Genomic DNA, 22,448 nt, shown 5'->3' with positions numbered 1-22,448 from the left:
CTGTCTGTTACTTTCAGATCACATGGCGGCCATGGGCTTCGCTGCCGTCGGCGATGCGGGGTCGGTTCCCTGGTGCTGAGGAGACCTCGCGTTTCTGGATCTTGCTTGAGGGCCCGGTCTGTCGGGCTTAGTACCTGGGGGAGCGTTTTCTACGCCAGACCCGCGGGTTATCTGAGCAAATAGTCCCGGCTCACCCTCCTGCAGAGATGAGGGAGACCGAGGGGCTGACCCCTGAGCAGCTGGATGATTACTCCATCGGCTGGGAGGAGGCCGGCTTCCGAGGCACCGGCGACTATCAGGAGTACGTGCGGACGTACCTGATGCGCCCCCTGAGCGGTCGTCGAGCGGAGGGGGCCAGGCCTGTGGCATCGGCGGCTGGGGCCGGAGCGGGAGCAGGGGCTGGATCTTCGAGGAGAGCCCGGGTCCGTGGCAGGGGCGGAGTGCGGAGAGGACAAGGAGCTGGCTGGCCTGCCCTGCCCGCTGTACTGACTTTCCAGGGGCAGGGTAGGTCGACCTATCAGATCCCCTTCGCTCCTCCACCGGCTGGTCACGAGTTCATTGATGTCCCCGACTTACCTCCGGTACGTATTACTGCATTTTTGTACAGTCATTCATCTCAGTTTACTTGATATTCCACAGAATATTGATGCATCTGATACTTTTGCAGGCCTCTTCTGAGTACACCCGTCAGTCGTTGGCGATGAATGCCTCGATGATGGGGATGCTTCAGCGGACTTTTGACCTCCTAGCCGTCTACAGCATACCGGTATGTCCTTCTGACATTGGCCTCAAACCATTCATATACTGATTTGCATAATCTGATGCACGGCACAACACCTGATACACTGATCTCACAGTATCTGACACACTGTATACACTGCATTCTGCACCGTACTCTGTACTAATAAACTGCTCACGGCATTCCTACACTGTACTCATATACTGCATTCTGCACTGTTAAACTGCTCACGGCATTCATACACTATACTCACACACTGCATTCTGCATTGCTAAGCTGCTCACGGTATACTGATGCATTTCCCTTTTCGTGAACTTTTCAGCCTCCTTTCCAGATTCCCATGGCAGGAGGTGCTCCAGCTAGACCTTCTGTCCCTGCTCGGAGGAGAGATGAGGAGGGTAGGATATTTCCCCGTACCAGGGGAGGGTGTACTCACGTCGGGAGTAGCTCGCGAGCTCCAGTCCCGGACGATGATGATGATGAGGAGTCAGAGGCGGAGGCAGAGGCAGAGTCTGAGTCATCGGAGGAGGAGACCGGAGACGGTTCTAGCTCGGGCTCTGACGACGATGCTGATGATGCTCCTGGACCTTCGTCCAGGAAGAGGACCAGGACGGACTGACAGCCCTTGGAGTCGCTGGACATAGATGCAGATTTTTGCTATCTTTTCTTTCGTTCTTTGTACTTTTCTTTTTGTTGGTAGATAGATTACCTTGTACTGCCGCAGGCAGATTTTTGTTTCCAAAACTTGTACATTCGAAAAGCTAAGTAAATGAAACAGACTTTTTATCTGAAAAAGTGTTTACATTTACACATTTCATGCATTGCATCGCATCTCATCATGTTACACCTCAATGTAAATGAAATTGATTGGTTGTCTGAAAATTAAACGCTTGCACTGTAATAATCAGATAACTAAACAGCCAACAGCAAAATAACCCAAGCAATCCACTGCCTGATTCTGGACACACAGCCCTTACTCTGTTGGGGATTAATCTGCACACAGCCCATAACACAACATTCGATTCATTCTGCACACGGCAATTCTCAAACAAGCAGCCCAATCTGACAGGACGGACCTCAAAGATGGAACCGGTTGGAGTCGAAATGCGTTCAAATGTAGAGAATGGCACAGCATTATAAGCATAAGCGATTTTTTTGAAATCGAATGAGGGTTTTTCAAACCGGGATATCGAGCCCAACTGAACACAGCGAGGAGGACTCAAACAAAGAGGTACACAACCTAAACACAACGAGACACGCTCGGGAGAGACTCAAAACAAAAGACGAGACCGCCAAATGAAAGAGACACGACACACAGACGCGTAAACGAAGATGGGAGACCTCGGACCACGAGGAGCCAGTTCAATCTGGGTATTGTTTTCCCACCCTTTCTGATTTGTGATCCTCACATCACTCGACTCTCAAGCTCAGATTTTCTCTCAAAACCCTTTTCCTCACTTTTCTCTCAACTTACACCTCTCTATTCTTCAATCTCTCATTTTCCATCCCTCCCCGGGGTGATTAATGGATGAACAGGAAGTTGCGGGTTCACGCCCGATGCCGTTAGCTCACCGCTATTTCTTCTGGCGGGCAGAGCGCTCTTCTGGCAAGTACGTCGGTGACGGGGGAAAGACAGAACGCCTGGCTCAACTGTGCCCCTAGTTCATCATTTTAACCATTCTTTGTTTTTGCTTTCTACTAAAACAGTTTTGATCAAAATGAGAGTCGGATTAACGTACTTGTTCAATTTTTGATTTGAAAAGCATGCAAGTCAGGCAGCAAGCACTGAAAGTTTTCCTTTTCGGATTCAAGACAATGGTCCGATTTTGGAAAATGAAATAGTTTTCGAGAAAATAGTCAACCCCAGTAAAAATTTTCAAAAACTATTTTTCAAACAGCTGATGCTCGACAAGCATGGAGCTTACCCTTTGAGATGCGCAACCTCGGATCGGAGGCAATGGAAAATTGCCCCTGGTTTAAAGGGGGTGGGAGGCAACGGAACGTTTCCCCTAGTTTGAATGGCGTCTCACGACGGCTTGTGGCAACGGAAAGTTGCCCCTTGTTTGGGATGGTGCCGCAGCAATCCGCAGACAGTCTTCATTAGCGGTGGTCGAGCTCTTGGACACAGCGATGACGAAGACGGTCACAACACATATATGGACACAGTCGCCTTTGGAGGGTGTTGGCGGCTGGACTTTGAGATGAAATCGAAACCATTGCATGGACTGAGACGCTTATGAAAGCGTTGGGGGCTGGACTTCATGATGAAGTTGCCTACGTATCCCAAACATGGGAATCAAGCCTTACGTAGTTCTGGTTAAAGTACACTCGGGTATTTTAACCTTCACTTTGTTTGGCTCTCACTTTTGCCAAGGCGCCCAATGCGGGTTTTCGACCTTGCGAGCTTCTTTTCATTTTCTATTTCTTTTTCATTTCTTTTTTTTTCTTGCTTCTTTTTTTTCTTTTTTTCTTTTTCAATCTTTCTTTTTGTATTTTTCTCTTTTTTGTATCTTTCTCTTGCTCTAACTTTTGCCTGGGCCGCCCTTCCGGATTTTCGGCCCAGCGAGCCTCTCAAAGGGTAAAAGTGTAGCAAGTCCATGCCAAATGGTTTTTGAAATTGGAGCCTCTCTGTGTCTAGGAGAACGGCTGTTGCACTGATTTGCGGAGAATCCATCAAGGTTGCTCCACGAGCTTCTTCCGGCGAGATCTACTCCTTCTGATTTGGCTTTGATGCTTCTTGATCGAAGGCTACCTCAAAACTGGCCACACGGGCCTTTCATGGCGTTTGTCTGTTGAACTTTCTGAACATTCTGAACGGGTTCAAGGTCGGAAAACAAACAGGTTGGATCTTGAGGCTGAGAGCGATCCTAGGCTGCGCGACCTCAAGAGCGATTCCACACAGGTCTTCGCAGGGCCGCGTAAAACATTTGCTTTTGAAAGTTTTTAAGAAAGCGACAAATCGCTCGCGCCGAAGATAGTGTGGAACCAATCTGGATTAGGCCAGGATCCTTCTCAGTACTCACGCCGACAAGCATGGCTTTATTCATAAAAAGGCTTAGCACGCCTTTCCTTCTCTCAAAATGATCAAAATTTTACAAAACCCGAGGAATTCCTTCCTCTTCGTTTTCATCACCGCAGTGTTCAAAAGTTTGTTTTTTTTTGAAAAACTTAGGTTAATGCAATGAGTTTGGCACACAGGAGAGCAGGCGAGATGTACTGTCAGCCCATTCAAATTCTCTGGCACTTTTGCTGAAAGCAAGCATGAAGTTGAGATAGCAACAGCTGTTTTGATCGGCTTTGTTGGTGCAACTGGCCCCTCGGCAGAAACAGACTCAAAACAAAAACAGATAATAATTATAAAACAAAATGGTGTTCGAGGCAACAACCCCAGAATCACCAGGTATTATATACAACGGGGACTGACTCGATACAACCCGACAGACCCTTAAGCAAAAAAGACTGACTCAAGACAAAGAGACAGACTCAAAACAAAAGACTGACTCGACATCCAAACCAAGACTTACAAAACTCGGTTTCACCGATGCTCAAAAATGCGTGCCAGACGCTTCATCCAAAAATGTACCAAATGTTGCCCGCAGGCGGTTCACTTTACATACTCGCAGTATCTGAGCCCTCAAAATCCAGCAACTGAGTGGTGACGGGCTTGCCTGAGGTAGGTGGTAGGATACCCTTGTTATCAATCAAATCCTGCACTTCATGACGAAGATGGGAACACCCATCGGTACTGTGACCGGACTGTTGATGGTACGCGCAGTACAAGGTAGCATCATGAGTGGTGGGGAGATTCTTCGGGAGTGGCCGGTGCTCCAAAGGCTTAAGATGCCCATTCTTCACTAATATTAGCAATGCCCTAGACAAAGGCATGTGGAGGTCGTGAAAGACCCTGCGCCCTCGGGGCAGGTACTTTGCAGTTTGAGGATTCTTGCCAGATGCGCTGGCGAAAGGATCAGCTAGCGCTGCCTTGGCTTTTTGAACCTTCCCCGGTGCAGGGTTGGGAACTACTGGAACTATCTGGGCATGACGGGGCCCATCCCGGTTTTCTGCCTGGCTTGAACTGCCTTTGATCGGAGTGGGGAAAGCATCATCCACAGCTTTGGTCACTATTGCAGACGTTTGTTGCTTGTTCATCCCTCTGGCCTTCAGAGCCTCGACTGCCCACAGCAGTTGCTCAATGGGGTCGGCGTCTATCTTTGCCTTGTCCTTTCCCCTGGCCTCAGCTTGATCGAGGGTCTGGGTTAATACTGGCGTGTCGTGGCTATAGCCGGAAGCCACCTCCGGCTGGCTGAGCTCTATCACAATCCGCCCCAGTAGCGGGGGCTCCTGTGGTACGAAATTCCCGGCATACGGCGCCGCTGGCGGTGAAGCCGACATTCCATAGGTGAGGTCTGCCACAGACCTTTGGAGATCGCCTATCATCCCCATTAATTCGAAAGTGGTGGGCTCACGAGCCTGGTATAACTGGGGAGCCCAGACCGGGTGCACAACGGGTGACCTGGGCAGATATGATATACTAATGGCGGCCTCATTCTGCGGAGCGGCTCCCTGCTCCAATGCAGCCGTCATAACCACAATTTCTTCTGAACTTTGTGTCGCCATAAATCTTGCCTCAGCAAGGGGAGACACTGACTGTTCTGTATCAACTCTGCAACTCTCTGAACTGAAAGAAAAACAGACAGCATTTCAGCCCAAACTGATCAAACACGGGTGTAGCCGAACAACTGTACCTTACTGCTGATCACTATTCCCAAATTTCTGTTCCCAAAAACTGAACCCATACCCGCGGATAACTGATTCTCACAACTGATACTGATACTGGTGTCCCCAGGTTTAATACTCAGACTTGCAAACTGACATGTGCGTTCCCTGTAGAGCAACACTCTAAAAGCACATAGCAAGTAAAGAGAACAAAACACCCCTATGTTGGGGTAGGGTTTCCCTGTCCTATTTTGTCAGGAACTAGGGTTTCACTACGCACACAGCGGTTTCAAACAACCTATCGGGTAAGCAACCTGTCCTAGTTTGGAATGGTCACTACGGATTCCGAATATGTACTAGGTCGAATGGTCAAAAAGGGTGTCCCGGTAAAACCGGGGTTTGTGTTCCCATGCTGTCAGAGCCCATAGCCGGTCAGCCTTATGGACATGTCTTGACAAGACAAGCCTCCGGCAAACCGTTCAGGAATGGCAGATGGCAAACACTGTGTTCCTAGGCGCACCAATGCACATGCAATGCAAAGAAACACATAAGCGAAATCAAAACAGGATATCACGAGTTCGAGTCAAGCTCTCTAAATTCCCCAGCAGAGTCGCCAGAAACTGTAACATGTCCGCGGGGGGGGACCTCGCTGCTACAGTTCGGACTCGACTTGTGTCACGGTTCTTAATCTGAACCAAAGAGTCCAAATCTGGCAAATCATTTTGAGAAACAGATTTTTGAAAAAGTAGTGCCAAACATGGACTGCTTTGCCAGATACAGAGTCGCCACCTAAATATTTTTAAAATGGGAAAATTTAGGAAACCCTGACTCGGTGCCGAAGGCCACGTGTCCGTCATCACCGGAGTTGTCTCGGCTCGGGAGCTTGGGTACGATTGGGGAAGGTCAGCTATGAGCACCCCCTTTCGCCCGGTCCGAAGACCGGCCTCTACTAACCGTGATATCCAATTTTGAAAACGTTATGTGTTCTTATTCCAATTATTAGCCTAGAATTACTATGTTATGCGCACAGTAAACAAGTATAGACTAGATTGCCTAATTTGGAAATAAACATTGCATATCCGTTTGGTTTGAAAATGCTTTGGAATTTGCTACTCGCAAGTAGGCTAAAATACGGATTTCAACGAGTTTTTCCAACTCAAACAATCCGGCCTTCACCCACAGGCATTCAAAACAGTTTAACACATAAGCATCTAGCCACATGTTAAGCATGCTGTCATGGTAACATTCACACTCATGCGATATGCTAAAGCGGAAATACTTACATAGTACTCCGTGCCAAAACAAAGAACTTGTTAGCAAACATGCATGATCCAAGTCCATGTGAAGTGTCTAATGCGTCGCATACAAAATATTGCTAGAATAGGCTCGGCTATCCTAAACATGTCATGTGAAAATGCACAATTATCACGTATTCAGTTTTTGATTTGAAAAACATATGCGGTTAGCATGATGTACCGAGCCTAATGCATGTAATACAAATGCATGGATGCACACATGCATAGCATAAGGTATGCTAAATTGAACGTGCCCTAATCTACCATCGTAAGCAGGTAAATAAAAGGGAAGAAAGACGTGAGGTTGGAAGACATACACGCACTCACGCACACTTATTACAGATTTGCCCTCGCTCGGAGGGACCAAAATAATAATACAAATTAATTAACTACACCAGCTAATTAATTTAAAAATTAACTAATTTAATTAACAAATTGAATAAATTAAATAAAGCGGGAAAACGCCTCGGGAAGCGCGCCACCATGCGCAAGCTGCCTCTGTTTTCCTTCCTTTCTTCCTCTGGAGGCTGTCAAAGCCTCAGGACTGCATCCTTGGACAGAGGGGGGTCATCACCGGCTGATTGAAATTTCCACCGGCAGTGTAGTATGGCCATCGGCACAAAATTGAAGCTGTCGGCAGAGAAAATTGTGCCGGTCGGCACATTACACTGCCGGTCGGCAGAGTATTCCTGCAGAACCTGCAACTCACAGCAACAGAGGGCAAAACAAGGCATGGCAGCATATTTCAAGGCATGTATGCATCAACCATGTCTCTTATCATTGTGATAACTCAAAGGAACATGTGCCTCGGTTCTCGGACCACCAATCACGCATTTCTATGCATGATGGCCCAAAGAACCAAGTATGCAACTTTGGTTTCAAATGCAATGCAAACCAATCAAACAAAACTCCCAATCCCTATCATCCAAGTCAAGGGACAAGGAATGCATGCAAGATGCAATGCAACCTAGGCATAAAAGCTAAGGATGCAACATGGCATGGCAAAGCACTTATGCAATCATGCAAGCATACATATGGCAATGCAAATGGATGGCAAAGATGGACTTAAACATGAATTAGGCGACTCTAAAATAGGCCTAAAACCGTAGCCATTGTGCTAAAAGTTGAGGGCTAAATGGCATGCACACACACATGCACATAAGGACCAACACTTAAGCATAAATCAAACAACATTCAAGCACACTTGAAAGAAGGAAACATGGACAAATTAGCATGCATTATAAGCTCTAAAATCATGCTAACACATGGTGCCAAACCAAGCAACAAATCAAGCCAAGCATGCACCAAAAGGCCTAAATGTTCAAAGCAAATCAATGAGGCATTGAACTACACTTTAACAAGACCAAACATGGCATGCATTAAACAACTAAAAACAGATTTTTAGCATGTTAAAACAAGGCCAAAGGACTCCTTAGATGGCATCTAAGTGGCCCAAATTCAAAGGCATACACCATGGCCAAAACATGGAGCATTGCAACACATGCTTTCAAAGCATTAAAGAGGCATGCAAGGCAATCAAACAAGCATGGAAATGGGACTGAAATAGCATGTAGGATGATTCCAAATCACCAAAACAATGCAAAGATGGCATGCTACACATGCACATACTCAAGGCCAACAAGCCCAAATACAAAGGAGCTATATAATGCATGCAAAGATCAACCCAAACGACTATGGACAGAGCTAAAACATGACAAAATAAGCACATAAACTTCACAAATGCAAGCCTAAAACATGCTCCAACAAAGGCTAACAACCTAGAACATGTTAAGGCACAAATAAGGCATTATATGGCAACTATGCTAAACATGCATGGAGTTCCAAAACCAACTTTAAATCATGTTATATCATGGATATATAAGCATGAAAAACAAACCAAACATGCTCAACACACACTCAAGCATAGGCTTCCTTAAGAAGTCAAAATATGTCCTTTTCACGGACAACAAAGAGAGGGGGTGGCCCTCTCCTTCTTGGGACTTCAAAGCATCATCTTCACCACTGAAATCCCTCAAGATTTCAGTGGTGAAGAGACCTCAACACCAAAATCCCGGAGCTAGCACAAAATGGCTCAAAATGAGGCCTTTTGAGGCCTAAGGGTGGTCAACAACCCTCAAACAATGAAACACTCTTAATAAACAATAAAGAGGGCTTAAAAACAGAACTTTTTTATGTTATACAATAATCACAAAAACAGCTCTAAGACTAGTAGAAAATCAATGCAAAAATGGGGGAAAAAGGGACTAGTTTCTCACCCTTGTAGTCCTCTTCAACAATGGTGCTCCAATGGCCTCCTTGAGCTTGAATCCAACACCAAAGCTTCAAAACACACTCTTTAGAACCTCAGCTCCAAGAGGAAGGTGAAACACTAGGTGTTTGTGTGCAATAGTGAGACACAAAACACCTAGTGTGCAAAATGAGAGGGAAAGAGAGATAGGTTGTGTATCTAATCCTAACCCTAAGAAAAACCAGAGCTCTCCTCTGTCTTCTCTCCTCAAAAATTTCTAAAGCCTCTTTTTTTTGCCTTAGAGAGGGCTTCTCTCTATATGCCTCTTGTAAAGCTTACAAGACAAGCTTTGCAAGAGGGAGATCCCTCCATACACGTGTATGGAGGGGAGTAAAATCAATACAGCTGTCTAAAAATATCTGCAAAAGTAGATGAACAGCAATCGGCCGGCAAAAAATGCCATCTTGGCCAAAAAGAGTGCCGACCGGCACAAAACAGTGCTGACCGGCAACAAAGAGTGCCGGCCGGCAAACTATATTGCCGGTGGCAGCAAGAACCAGCCGGTGGCATCTAGCCACAGCCGGTGATGGGTAGGGATGGTCTACAAGCCCTACCCTGCCTCTCAAAAGCAAGATGCAAGTGTTTGGTGCAAAACCAGACACTAAAAGGTCAAGTTCGGAGATCCTGAGACAAGGCGCGTGAGCCGAGGCCTCCGGGAACTCCAAACGAACACAAACAAGGATAATCACCGAGTGTTCAAACAGTGACGTCCAAGTCTTGAGGACGGTCAAAAATGGGGTGTCTACATTATGGCATGACAAAAATGTCGTAAAAAATTATATACGACATACAAAGTATGTCATTAATGTTTAATTTATCGCTTTTTACAACTTTACCTGTATGTCGTAAATGACGCTCAACTTTCCACGACATGTCATATAACGGCATTTGTGTGCATGTTGTGAAACAGTTTTAACGGCATGCATTACAAGCCCTAAAAATTCAATTTTGTTGTAGTGATTGGGTTAAACGAAAGTACCAATCAAAGCTACAATGTCAAGCAATTTTAAACCCATGTTTCAAATTCCACAACCGAATGTAATCAAAAACTTGTTGTAGCTTATATAAATCGATTACATTTCTGGAGAAATTAAACAGGTGATTGTATAATTTTTTACTAGAAAACCATCAAACACTAAGAATGGTCTATACAAGAACTTGGTCTCTTCTTTTCATCCACATTCTACCGTATATAGTGTTTGGTTATGACTCATATTTTTTTCTTTAGTTATGACTCATATTTAGTTATGACATTTGTGGTAATCAACAGCACAAATATTATAATTTACATATAGTACACACCCCAAAAGGGGTGTAGTAGCATGACCCATACATACCACACATGAACCCATATAGACTTTAGTTTGGAATGAATCAAGAAATCAAAGACCCCAAAAACAGAAGAACAAGAATTTTTTAAAGGCGGTACTTTGTTTCAAGTATCTTCATCATCTTGTCAAAAAACCAATAAACAACAACAATTATTTAATATAATTTCTAAGAAAAAAAAAGTACATTCAAAGTTAGAAGAACATAGACTAATTTTAGTCTAAAAAAGCCTTCAAGTGTATTTACAAATTGAATAACAAAAAGAATCAATCAAGAATAGATAAAAAAAAAAAAAAGTCAACTTTACAAATGCAATGTGTTTAACCAGTAACAGCTTGACTGATAGGCCATTAAGCCATTTGTTGAAGGCCTCATGCATTGAAGAAGTCCCAAATATTTATCTATTTTAATACACTATATAATTACTTTTCTCATTTATTATTAGCTTTTACCTTTTTTCTAGTAAAGGATAAAAATGCAAAGAATCCTCATGTTTACGTTTTTTTTTTTAAACTGTAAAATGATTAGAAATTTGAGTTTCACTTTTTACTTTTTAAATATATCTAAGTAAAGTACATCTAAAAAAGTAAAAAAATTATTTAGAATTTTAAAAATATTCATTAAAAATAAAAAATTCAATTTCTAAAAAATTGAAACCAAATACGGTATATATTTTCTTCCCTAAGAAATTAGGAACAATACAATAACTAGATAATTGTAACACCCCAAATTTCTAGCCCAAATGATAATGCAACAATCATGGCTCTCTTAAAGGAAAACCAAATATAACTTCTCATACTTGCATTACATAATAATAATAGTTCCTCATGCGATATTACATTGATTCAACAAGAAGTAAATAACCAAATAAGCACCCCCAAGGGTTTATAATCTTCCAAGGCTTAATCCCGATACACAAAATGGTTATTCAAACCCACACATACATAGCCCTTGGCTTACAAATAGGATCACAGCAAATGAAAACTTTAGTGCTCTCAACACACACATTTCCACGCCCTCAATTAGGCGGATTCACCACGTCTTTTCTTGCACAAAAATCCGGTAGGGTGAGCATAAAACCCAGTAGGAAATCCTTAACAAAGTATATACATTTTATACAAGTCTCAAGAGATGAATGCACATGCCATGCCATGCCTTTTTGAAAATAAAACACATCTTCATCTTTTGAAAACCAGCATGCTCAATGATGTTATGCAACTTCAATTGTTCAAAATTTATCAATTTAATTAAAGGGGACGGTAAATACAACTTTGGTAATCCCTAGGTTAGTGTCTGCAAGTAGACTATACGAGTATTACCAATTGTCATTTTTACCGGTATTAATCGGAAAGCTGGGCACCTATCCGCGCGACTTTCTAGTCTTTCACCAAGGACACTCAGGTCAACTTAAACAATTTCATCTACACCACATATCAAGACTTACCACCGTATTTACCCCAAAACCATTTCATGAAAACCCATTTCCCTACATTCTTTTCTCAATGAAAATTTCCAAATCTTAACATAGTCCAATGAATTGAAATGCCAATGTATGCTTAATAATGCAATGCAACATTACTTCCATATTTAATTGTTCTACACAATATACCATTGTGATCAAAATTCTCAATCCTCTTTTCAACCCAATTCCACAAGATGAATATATATATATATATATACTTTTATATCCAATTCATTCAAGAGAATAACGTAATCCCCACATTTCGAGCAATCTTAACAATTTCGTCAATTCAAGACTAAATCAACATTTTGACAACAATTTCCAAAATAAACAACATTTCTCATTTTTTTTTTACAAAATTCATCATTTATATATAAATAAACAATTTTCAAAACATCCATTTATTTTTGTACATAAAATAAATATGACAACATCTTCCAAGGATTTTCAACATCTTTCAAAGAAAAAACCCAATTTCTAGGTTTTCTCACCAAAACCATTCATCTCCAAGATATTTAGAAGAATCTCTCCCAAATCATCTTTCTTCAATCAATATGGTTCAAAACCTTCAATTTCTATTTTAAAAGGAAAAGCAATTAAACCCTCTTTCAAAATCACTCATCTTCTTGAAATCAACAATCAATTTCTCAAAGCTAATCAAAGGATGATTTCGAAAATCATCTAGATCTTGCAAAAACATATACATAACTCTAAAAAAATTCCTACCTCAAGTTTTGAAGAAGAAATGAAATGAAACCCCCAAAATCAACGGTATCGAAACTCGATCTTCACTGCACACAACGAAGCTCTTGAGATAATAACCAACTTTGGTGAAGAACTTAGCTCTAAATCCCAACGGATTTGGAGAAATCAAAGAGAGAAGATGACTTCTAGAGAGAGAAGCTCCTAATCTGGAATTCTGGAGAGTTTTAGAGAGAGAGACGACTGAAAAAGTGATATGAAATATCAGATTCACGAATTGATATAACATGGTTTGCTCGAGCGTGGAATGCCCCGCTCAAGCGTCAAATACACTAATCCAGTACTTTTGGAGACAGGTCAAACTTCTGAAACCAAATATTCTCCGCTTGAGCGCATAAACGGCTGCTCAAGCGGACAATCAACTTTGAATGCATTTTGCATTTTTGTTTTGAGGGCACTGCCCCTCAACCCCGCCAAGGCACTGCCCTAGGACCCGCCAAGGGGCGCTGCCCCCTGGACTCCCACGAGCTAACCGGGCAGTTTGACCCCTGCCAGGGCGCTGCCCTTCGACCCGCCAAGGGGCGCAGCCCCCTGGACCCCTGCGAGCTGACCGGCCCAGTCGAAGTGACAAATCATGAAAGAATGATCGAAACCGGGATCGCTACAATAATGTTCATTCAATGCTATGAAGAAATTTGATTGAAATGAACAGGCAACTGAAAAATTGATGAAAATCCATGCACCATAAATGTTGCTCTGCATATTTGTGGGTCCCTTGGCCAGCCAGCCGACAAACCTTATGGTGTGTGTGGCCCTCTTACCACTCATAATTCATGACCAGTTGAGCTATGAATTCCAGCTCAAAACGGAAAGTCAAGATTCAAGAGTAGTGTGTTCAAAATAATGCCCCATCAGTGAATGCATGATTATGGACCCAATTTGGATCTTCTGCTTCAAAATTTTCTCTTTCTTTCTTTTAAAATATTCATAGTTACAATAATTATACTTTACTCCCTTATTTGAAAAATACATTACCTTCTTACTAAAAATACATATATATACATAATTTTCGTATAATTTAGAGTAAAACGTAAAAGTAACCAATTATGTTATATTTGACAGCAACTGCACCGCACCAAATTTAGCATGTGCACCAAAATAAACTACTAAAATTATATTTTTACCATTTTTATTTTTCATCTTTTCTTTTTCCTTCTATCTATTTATTGTTTTGTTTTGTTTTTGTTTCTACTCTCTTCTACCTCCACCCTTTTACTGTTAACAACAGTGACGGAACCATTTTTTTTTTTAACCATTGCACATGGTCTGCTACTTTCATATTATAGAAAATTTAACAATTTCCTAGTGCTATATAAGCCAATCATTACTCCGAAATTTTATTTTATTTTTAATTGGAAAAATCTCCCAAATCTACCAACTTAGATGTTTCATGCTAGGAAGCACAATCAAGTACCTGGATAGATAGATTTGCTGTCAGAAGAAGAGAAATGCCTAGACCATCAAATGCCTCACTCCAAGTGTTTTCTGAAAGGGATTTCCAGAGTCCTTTAGATTTCCCAAATTCACTTGTTTGCAACCTTGATGATGCTGTATTCAAAGGCTGAACAACAATATCAAAAATTAGAACGTTTAACAAAAAAATGCTTTACTTTATTCTTCTAAGCATTCAAAGAGACTTCATCATTACTATTATGCATTCAAATTTAAGATTAACTTTAAATTATAATTAGAAGTCATTAAACAATATCCAATCAATTTTCATCATCATTATTTTTGTTATGATTCCCTGTTCTATTAAATATTCATCATGACTCCCCACATGAACAATTTAGCCTAGACAAAGTGGTTATTATACTTTAATCAAACAAGGATATCATGAACTTAAGTTATAGATTAAGTGATCAGCCAAAATCAATGTGATATGAAACACCCAGTATGGGTGTTTGATTGTAATTAACAGGAAGAAAATTTATTACTGATCAGTAATATAACAAGCTAAAATATGACCTCACCTGCGTCACCACAATCGTACAAGCCCCAGCAGCGGCAGCAAGAACCAAATTAGCTTTCGTTCCAATAGATTTTGATCCACTTCTCTTTAAATATAGCTTCTTAAAGAAGCTGTATCCATAGAAGTAGATAAACGAAAAAATAACAGACTACAGGTTCTTTGTCCCATGGCCCTGGTACAGTGAGAGAACTTGATGGTTAGAAATTACTTCCCAAAACACATCAGAAGTGTTCCTGCAAAGGCAAAGCAGTTGAATTAGTTAACTATATCTCAGGGGTGATTATTTGCCTCCACATTCTCCTTCATGAAGGCAAAAGTATGAATTATAGGATTATAGCCTGCCTGCCATAGGAGAGCAGCAGGAGAACAATTCATGGAACACAATATAAGTCATATTTCAAGCATTGTGTTTAGAAATTCATCATCAGAATGTCCAAGAGATAATTTTCATAGTTCATCGTCAGCATTATGCTTGGACTATTCCTCATTGCTCTTGGTTCTATCATGCCAAGTTTTCCCTCTTCCCCTTGTATATAAATTAGCTAAAAAAAATAAAGCCTCATATCATAGACACTAAAAATGAGAACCTAATCAATTCTTGTTTAAGGTCCTTAGCGAGACTGAGATTGAGACTCCTATAATCTAGGGATTCTGGATACAAACTAAATTTTTTTGTTTGAAACAAATTTGTTTAGTCAATAGGCTCAAAACACCAAGTTAGGCTGCCAATTAATTCAAAGCAAGCAGTTGAGTTGATACTGGTATCAGTTCACATACTGCTATAGCAAACAATTAATTCTTTAGATATCCTTTTCTCATGATTTCCTTTTGCGGGTAAGCTCAAGTTTATTGATATTGAAACAATTCCTAATTTTTGTCGGTTAAGGTTACAATTTACATAGACCAATCCATATAAAGCTAAGCTGTATGATCACATTAAAATATTGGGCATAGTGAAGAAACAGAGATAGCCCAGCTAAAGTTTGGGTCTCCATATCAATTTCCAAGGCTTTATTTAAAAAAATGGTCTGAATTGAGTCAAAAACACTTTCTTTCTTTTTTCAAGAGACATATACAGAGAACCCAACTCGAGTTTGGGTGAATAAAGGTCAAATTGAGTCAAATTAAGGTTGATTTATTGAATAAATGGTCTGAATTGAGTTTGGGTGAATAAAATTCTTTCCAAAAGTTCACGAGAGGAAACTTTATGCAAAGGAAGACAATTACTGCAAATATGATGATCAGCTGCTTCAATTCTTTTGCACAAACATGGAAAGGAAGAATTTATGGTAGGTTGAAATCTCGGGGTGTCAGTGTAATTTACCACAAATTAATAGAATTACTAAAAATATGATGATCAGTTGCTTCAATTCTTTTGCACAAACATGGAAAGGAAGAATTTATGGTAAGTTGAAATCTCCGGGTGTCAGTGTAATCCATAAATTAATAGAACCGTGAGCATGATTGTGCAAAAGAATTCAAAAAAACAAGCCTTTTCCCTCTGCTATCTCTTTCTTCAATCTCTCTCGATCAAACCTACATCACTCGCAATACAATGCAAGATTTCATCGGTTCAGTTCGCCAATCTCTGGTTTTCAAGCCTTTCGGAGGCTTCGTTGAGAAGATCGGCTCCAGCATTTGCAAATCGGTAATTGGACTCTTCTCAAAGCCTTCAATCCCTGCACTTCCACCGATTGCCAAGTCTGATACAATCAAAGTCAAGAAAGATGACGCCCGGCTGATCCGGTGGAGGAAAGGTGAATTGATCGGTTACGGCGCATTTGGAAGGGTTTATATGGGACTCAACATCGATTCTGGAGCAGGTTCATTTTTAAATTTTTTATGAAATCTGTTTGGTTTTGATTTTGTTACCTTCTAATTTTTTAATATATATGCAATGTAGGTTTCAATTGCAGCCAACAACACTTCAAAAGAGAAAACATAGGTGTTGTTGATGTGCAATTTAATCACTTTATTTATTGATTCTTACAATTTCTATATAAAGTAGGGCGCTGTTTAAGTGTGCAACCCCTTTAAGGTTGCACACCATATGCAACCCAATTTTTAGCCGTTAGATTACAATAATTGATCAAGACTATTGAATTGTTTAATCATGAAAAAGTTGAAACCGGGACAACCGGTTAATGCTTGTATTTTCATGATTGCATCCCACTCACTCTCTCTATTTTGTCTCTATCTCTCTCTATTCTCCTCTCTGTGTAAGGTTGAGCCAGTGTAGCCCTTGATTTCCATTAACAACGAGAAGCCCTTGCTGGGTTCCATTGATAGAGCTCTATAGGGAATAGTATAATGGGCGATTTCCAACAACAATGGAACCACATGGCTGTATTGGTTCCATTGTTAAAGTGAAGGCATTCTCTCCAACTAGATATGAGGTATGGAGCTGTCTCCCTCTCTCTGTCTCTCTCTCTCTCTGGCCTCTTCACTTCAGCTATTTTCCCTCAACTAAACCCCCATCCTAACTTCAACCGCTCTACGCTTCGCTCAAACGGAAACCCTCCATTGGCGACTAACCTTTCTCTTTCTCAAGCGAGTGTTTGTGTTTGCACAAACAATTAAACCGTGTGAAAATGTCATGTTTGTGTTTGTGTTAACATTTTTCGGTCACCAAGTAATTGTTTGTACTAATGTCATGTACAATATGGCCCCAACGGAAGTTAAAAGGGAATGTGATGATTATGACATTCCAAATGAAGCAGATGACATTCGTTTGATCAATGAAAGTCAGGCGGAACCTTATCATGGTTGCAAAGCTGGTCTGAGCAATGAAGAAGCAACCAACATGAACGTTGAAGATGGCGGAGCTGATGTGAAACAAGAAATGGTTGACGATGCTCATCTCAATGACATGGTTGGTGATGTTGAACGTGCTATTCTGGAACATAAATTTGATTCGGTCGAAGATGGAGAAGCTTTCTAAAATGCGTATGCTAAAGCCAAGGGATTTAGTATACGAAAATTCAGATTTAACACAAATAAAGAGGGAAAGGTTGTTAGTAGGCTGTGGTTGTGTTCAAGGGAAGGTCAGAGATTACCAAAATACTTGGACCGTGTTGCTGAGAAGAGTAGAGCTCCCAAGGCACTAACAAGAGTAGCTTGCAAAGCCCAATTTCGCATACAGTACGAGGTAAATGCTGGTGAAGGGGGAAAGTATGTTATGACTCACTTCGTCGCAAACCACAACCATGAATTGGCAAAACAACACTGTGTGATGTATCTGAGGTCACATCACGGTTTAAACAGCGTTGACAAAGCTCAAGCAATGGCTATGCGTAACGTCAGTGTGAAGACTAGCCAAATCATGGACTATATGGTAAATCAATCCGGGTCTTATGAGAATGTTGGTTTCATCCGTACGGATCTGCACAACCATATTCAAGCCGAACGTAGAGTAGAAGTTGAGGATGGTAATAAGGTGTGTTGGTTTACCTATGTGCAAAACTTGATGTTGATGTACGTTTTTTTTTACAAGTATGATGTGTGTAAGGATAACAAGTTACAAAATCTGCTCTGGGAGGATTCAAAATCGCGGGCTAACTACGCAAAGTTTGGTGATGTGTTGATATTTGACTCAACTTACAGAACCAATGCGTACAAGAAACCTTTTGTCATGTTGGCTGGTGTGACTAACCATTTTGAGACCACCATATTTGCATGTGCTTTGCTAGCTAATAAGACAATTGATACATACACATGGGTTTTGGAAACATTTATGGAGGCGATGGGCAATAAAGCACCTGTGTCTGTACTGATAGATGGGGATAAGGCGATGCGAAAGGCAAACAGAAGAGTATTTCTGAACGTAAGACATCGATTATGTAATTGGCATCTTGGGAAAAATGCTATTTCAAATGTTCACAAAAGTGGCTTTGCACATGCTTTCAAGCAGTGCATGGACATGGAAACGGATGAGGCAAAGTTTGAGGATGGCTGGATGAGAATGGTCGAAAAATTTGGACTTCAAACCAACAGCTAGGTGTTGAAGACATATGAGAAACGTCATATATGGGCTGAGGCATATATGCGTGGACATTTGTTTGCTGGGATGAAGAGCACTCAGCGCTCGGAGAGTATGAATGCTTATTTCAATCCCTTCCTCCAACACAAATTGAAGCTATATGAATTTATTAGGCACTATGATCGGGCTCTTGCAAGGATAAGGTATAACGAGGCTGGAGATGATGTTGAAACAAATAACACTTTTCTGGTATTGATTACTCCATTGCAAGATATGGAGAGACATGGAGCTGAGCTATTCACCCGAAATATATTTAGAATATTCCGCAATGAAATCTTAGAAGAGGGGAAGTTGAATGTGAAGGACGTGTTCCCTTTGCCGGATGGTCAGAAATGCTACTATATTCATAAGTACAAGGTGAAGGATAGATCATGGATAGTAACACACAATCCAATGGATGCTGCAATGAGATGTTCTTGCATGAAGTTTGAGTCGTTGGAGCTACCTTGTTGTCACATGATATGTGTTATGAAAGCTGAAAATTTAACACAAATTCCCCCAACTTGTGTGCTGCATAGATGGACAAGGGCTGCAAGCAAGGATGGCCAGCAATGGCCTCAACCCTCAATTAATAGCACTACAACACAAACGGCCTGGTATGGGATATTGAGTTCTTCCTACAATGAAATGTGTTTCTATGCTTCACAATCAACAGAAGGTTTCACAGAGGCTCGGGATGCATGTCTTCCGATGACGAGCCGGATGGAGGAGTTATATGAGAGGAATCTGAACAATGGGGATGGATACAAAAGGAAACATTCAATCCCACGACAATTCAGAGTAGAAGATCCTGATCTTATGAAGACAAAAGGGAACCCGGGACGGGCCTCGTCCAACTGTCGAAGACCAAGAAAATGTGGGAATTACAAATGCATTAGGCACACAAAGTGAACGTGTCCTAAGATTCGGTTTAGCCGAACAGTGGGCAGCAACTTAGATGCAGATACAGCCCACATCACCGACCATGAGTACAATGCAGAGTCATTGCCCATTCGCTGCAAACCTGGGTTGGTGGATCCAAGTACACCGCACATTAAGCAACGACGACTATTTTTCGATGTTTCTCCTGATTCCAAATAGCCTGTGGGCCAATACGGTAGTGTCGAAGCTACAGTGTGCAAAAATGATTCAACCACAATTGATAAGGTGAATCAGGTAATTGTATAATTTGTATGATTTACTTATTCCCTTAATTTATTAGGTAGACAGTACTAGCTATTGGAAACACATCATTGCGAAGAACAGGGTAGATATGTATGTAGTTTTCATTTTGCATGGATTGCTGAAAGTAACGTGTAAATAATTGGTTACGTACAATGGCACGAAATGGCACAACGTTACTTATGTACAAGGCCAGGAACAGTGATTTCCCATATTGTTTAGAGTGATGTTGTCATTTGTGTTTGCAGTGACTTGTCATTTTGAAAACTAATTGAAGGTGAGATATATATGGGTTGTCTGTGTATTGTTTTGGGTTGGAAATTGGTTTATATCTGTATTCTAAGATTCCTATTGCGGGTTGCTTGTTTGTGTTCCATATTTGGTTGGATCTAAGTGAATGGTTTCTTGCGGTGTGGTTTATTAGCTAACGATGTGTTTGGCTTCGTATTGATTTGTTATGACTTGTTTCGATAAATTAGTATTATATTTCAAGTAAAATACGAATTTTGTCCATGTGGTTTTGCAAAATTACATCCCAGCACATGCATTTTGTATATAATCCAAGTGGCAGTTAATTTTGGGTATTACTTGGAGAAAGTAACCCAACGAACTCGTTTACTTTATCTCTATGTCGATTGCTACATGAATTACGATTTACGAACAGGAGTTGTGAAATTATTTCATGTTAACTACGAAAGTGATGGGTTTATTGTTAGTAAAATTAAAGTGGGCCTATATCTACAACAACCAAGCAGCAATTTAAAGTTGACAGATTAAAGAAGAAAATCAAGCAATTGTGGTATTGGTTCGAATGCCTGAAAATGATGAAGACTTCTTTCAATGAACTGATGGTAACAAAGTAAACTAGTAGAATGACCTCTCTGATATGAGGTGATGGTAAAAAATCATAGAAGATAAACCTTTGCTGATTTGAGGTTGAAAAATGAGAAGGGAGAAAACTGCTCCGAAGTTACAATGTAGAAAGTAAGTTGTTGTGTTGTTGTTCATGTGCTCTATGTCTGCAAACCTTTTTCCATTTATAGCTCTTATTTCCCACGATCCCATGATCTGCTGAATCTGCAACTGCTTCTGTGCAACTTTTGTGACTGCACGGTCATTTCCATGTCTTCAAACCACATAAAACCTTTACTTGTACCTGTCGAAGTGCATATCTTGAAGTTGCCACCTATGCCCAAGTCCTTTTAGCCTTTCCTTGACAGATACAGACTCCCAATTAGTGAATGCTTCCTCTTCGAGGGTGGCCACTAAATCCATGATCACTGTCAGTAACTGCTCCACTATGTAAGTCAGGTGGCATGCAAGATTCAATGTTAGTTGATAACCCTTGTCTTTAGGTGGACTTGCCATGTGCCCTGAATTGAATGGAGCACCTGTTGGCAGGATGTGGAAAAAATAGGTGGAAAGAGGTGTTTTTTTAAAAATAACCAATAATAATTTAGTTGAAAATATGAGTGAACTTTAAAAGAGAAAAAAAGTAGTTTCCATTTTTATGATTATAAACCCGAAATGTATATTTTGTTTTTAATATAAATAAGTTATGTATTGTGGTTATGTAAAATGTAGGACAACAATTGTGTTTATGTCATCACAATCCAGAAAAACAGGTATTTCAAATATTAACAAGTTTACCGACATTGAATTTATTGATTAAATTACAAAGAAAATTCAATATTTGGCAGGGTTTGAAGGTTCAAAGGTAGGGGGCAGTTATAGTGAGTGGCCAAGTGTTGTGGTTCAGTAGGCCAGTTTGCAAGGATTGTGGTTGTGTTTAGTGGACAATATTCTATCGATTGTTGTCTCATAATGATGAAGGACATGCGCCACAATGATGAAAAGGAAGGTCGACAGGGAAAAGTCAATATTTGGCAAAGTTTGAAGATTCGAAGTTAGGGGGCAGTTACAGTGGCAATTATGGTGTAGAAATGTGAGATCATGCAATGATGGGCCACAAAAACAGCATAGGGATATCAAAACCCATGATCTCCTTTCTAGGCTTTCCAAGTATACTAAACCTCTGCTTCTATCTGTCGATCTCCCTTTTCTTCAGTTTATTTCATGGCAACCAACCGTTTGAAACTTCTATCGACAAAGCAAGGCTCCTGCTTTGTCTCATGCTTCCTCCTGAAAGTGTGCCCATCAACTCCATGACTGGTGCTAAAAACTGCCCCCATCACTTCTAGGTGACCCACATACAGACAACCCACTTTCAACTGTAGGACATTCCTTCAGACTAGGCCACGTATCCTCTATTAAGTGGACCATCTGTCTACAGAGACTAGTAAAACTTAGTGCAAACAATGGCCCCCTTGTTCAAGTTATATATCATATGATTTAACCTTCAGTAAACTTGCCAGTTGGGTCCAATTTGTACTTAACCCAGGATTTATTCCCCTGAGCCCAAGAGATAAGTCCAATAGCAAATTTCTTGGTACGGGCCCAAAACAAAAATAAAACTACAGCCCAATATGAGAGCATTTAAATATACTGGCCCCATCATAAGCTATAAAAGACCTACCTTTTCAACTTCAAACCACTTCAACTTCATTTCCCTCTGATTCGAACTCCTCAGAGTGGACTCCTTCTTCTCAAGCATTGCCGTTCAAAACCACAGCACCACAAAACCCTAAGCCATGGCGCCCAAAAA

General features: G+C 41.0%; 2 protein-coding genes across 2 annotated transcripts; both read left to right on the top strand.

The window, feature by feature from the left end:
* The first annotated feature begins 17,866 nt into the window (after nt 1–17,866).
* LOC145793861 (protein FAR-RED IMPAIRED RESPONSE 1-like) lies at nt 17,867–18,580 on the top strand. The gene is made up of 2 exons (XM_082876742.1): nt 17,867–18,019; nt 18,092–18,580. Exons 1-2 carry the CDS (start codon nt 17,867–17,869, stop codon nt 18,578–18,580), a joined length of 642 nt encoding a protein of 213 aa, XP_082732868.1.
* A 45-nt stretch (nt 18,581–18,625) lies between these two features.
* LOC145793860 (protein FAR1-RELATED SEQUENCE 5-like) lies at nt 18,626–19,513 on the top strand. The gene has a single exon (XM_082876741.1). It carries the CDS (start codon nt 18,626–18,628, stop codon nt 19,511–19,513), a length of 888 nt encoding a protein of 295 aa, XP_082732867.1.
* Nucleotides 19,514–22,448: the final 2,935 nt, after the last annotated feature.

Source organism: Camellia sinensis, chromosome 6 (assembly GCF_055761805.1).
Source record: "Camellia sinensis isolate YWXY chromosome 6, ASM5576180v1, whole genome shotgun sequence".
Taxonomy (NCBI): Eukaryota; Viridiplantae; Streptophyta; class Magnoliopsida; order Ericales; family Theaceae; genus Camellia; species Camellia sinensis.
Note: the sequence above shows the minus strand (reverse complement) of the source record. Positions and strands in the feature narration are given on the sequence as shown.

Coding starts and splice junctions, on each gene's coding strand:
- LOC145793861 (XM_082876742.1), top strand. CDS start 17,867: ATGGCTATGCGTAACGTCAGTGTGAAGACTAGCCAAATCATGGACTAT. Junction 18,020..18,091: donor AAGTTGAGGATGGTAATAAG/GTGTGTTGGTTT, acceptor GATGTGTGTAAG/GATAACAAGTTACAAAATCT.
- LOC145793860 (XM_082876741.1), top strand. CDS start 18,626: ATGCGTGGACATTTGTTTGCTGGGATGAAGAGCACTCAGCGCTCGGAG.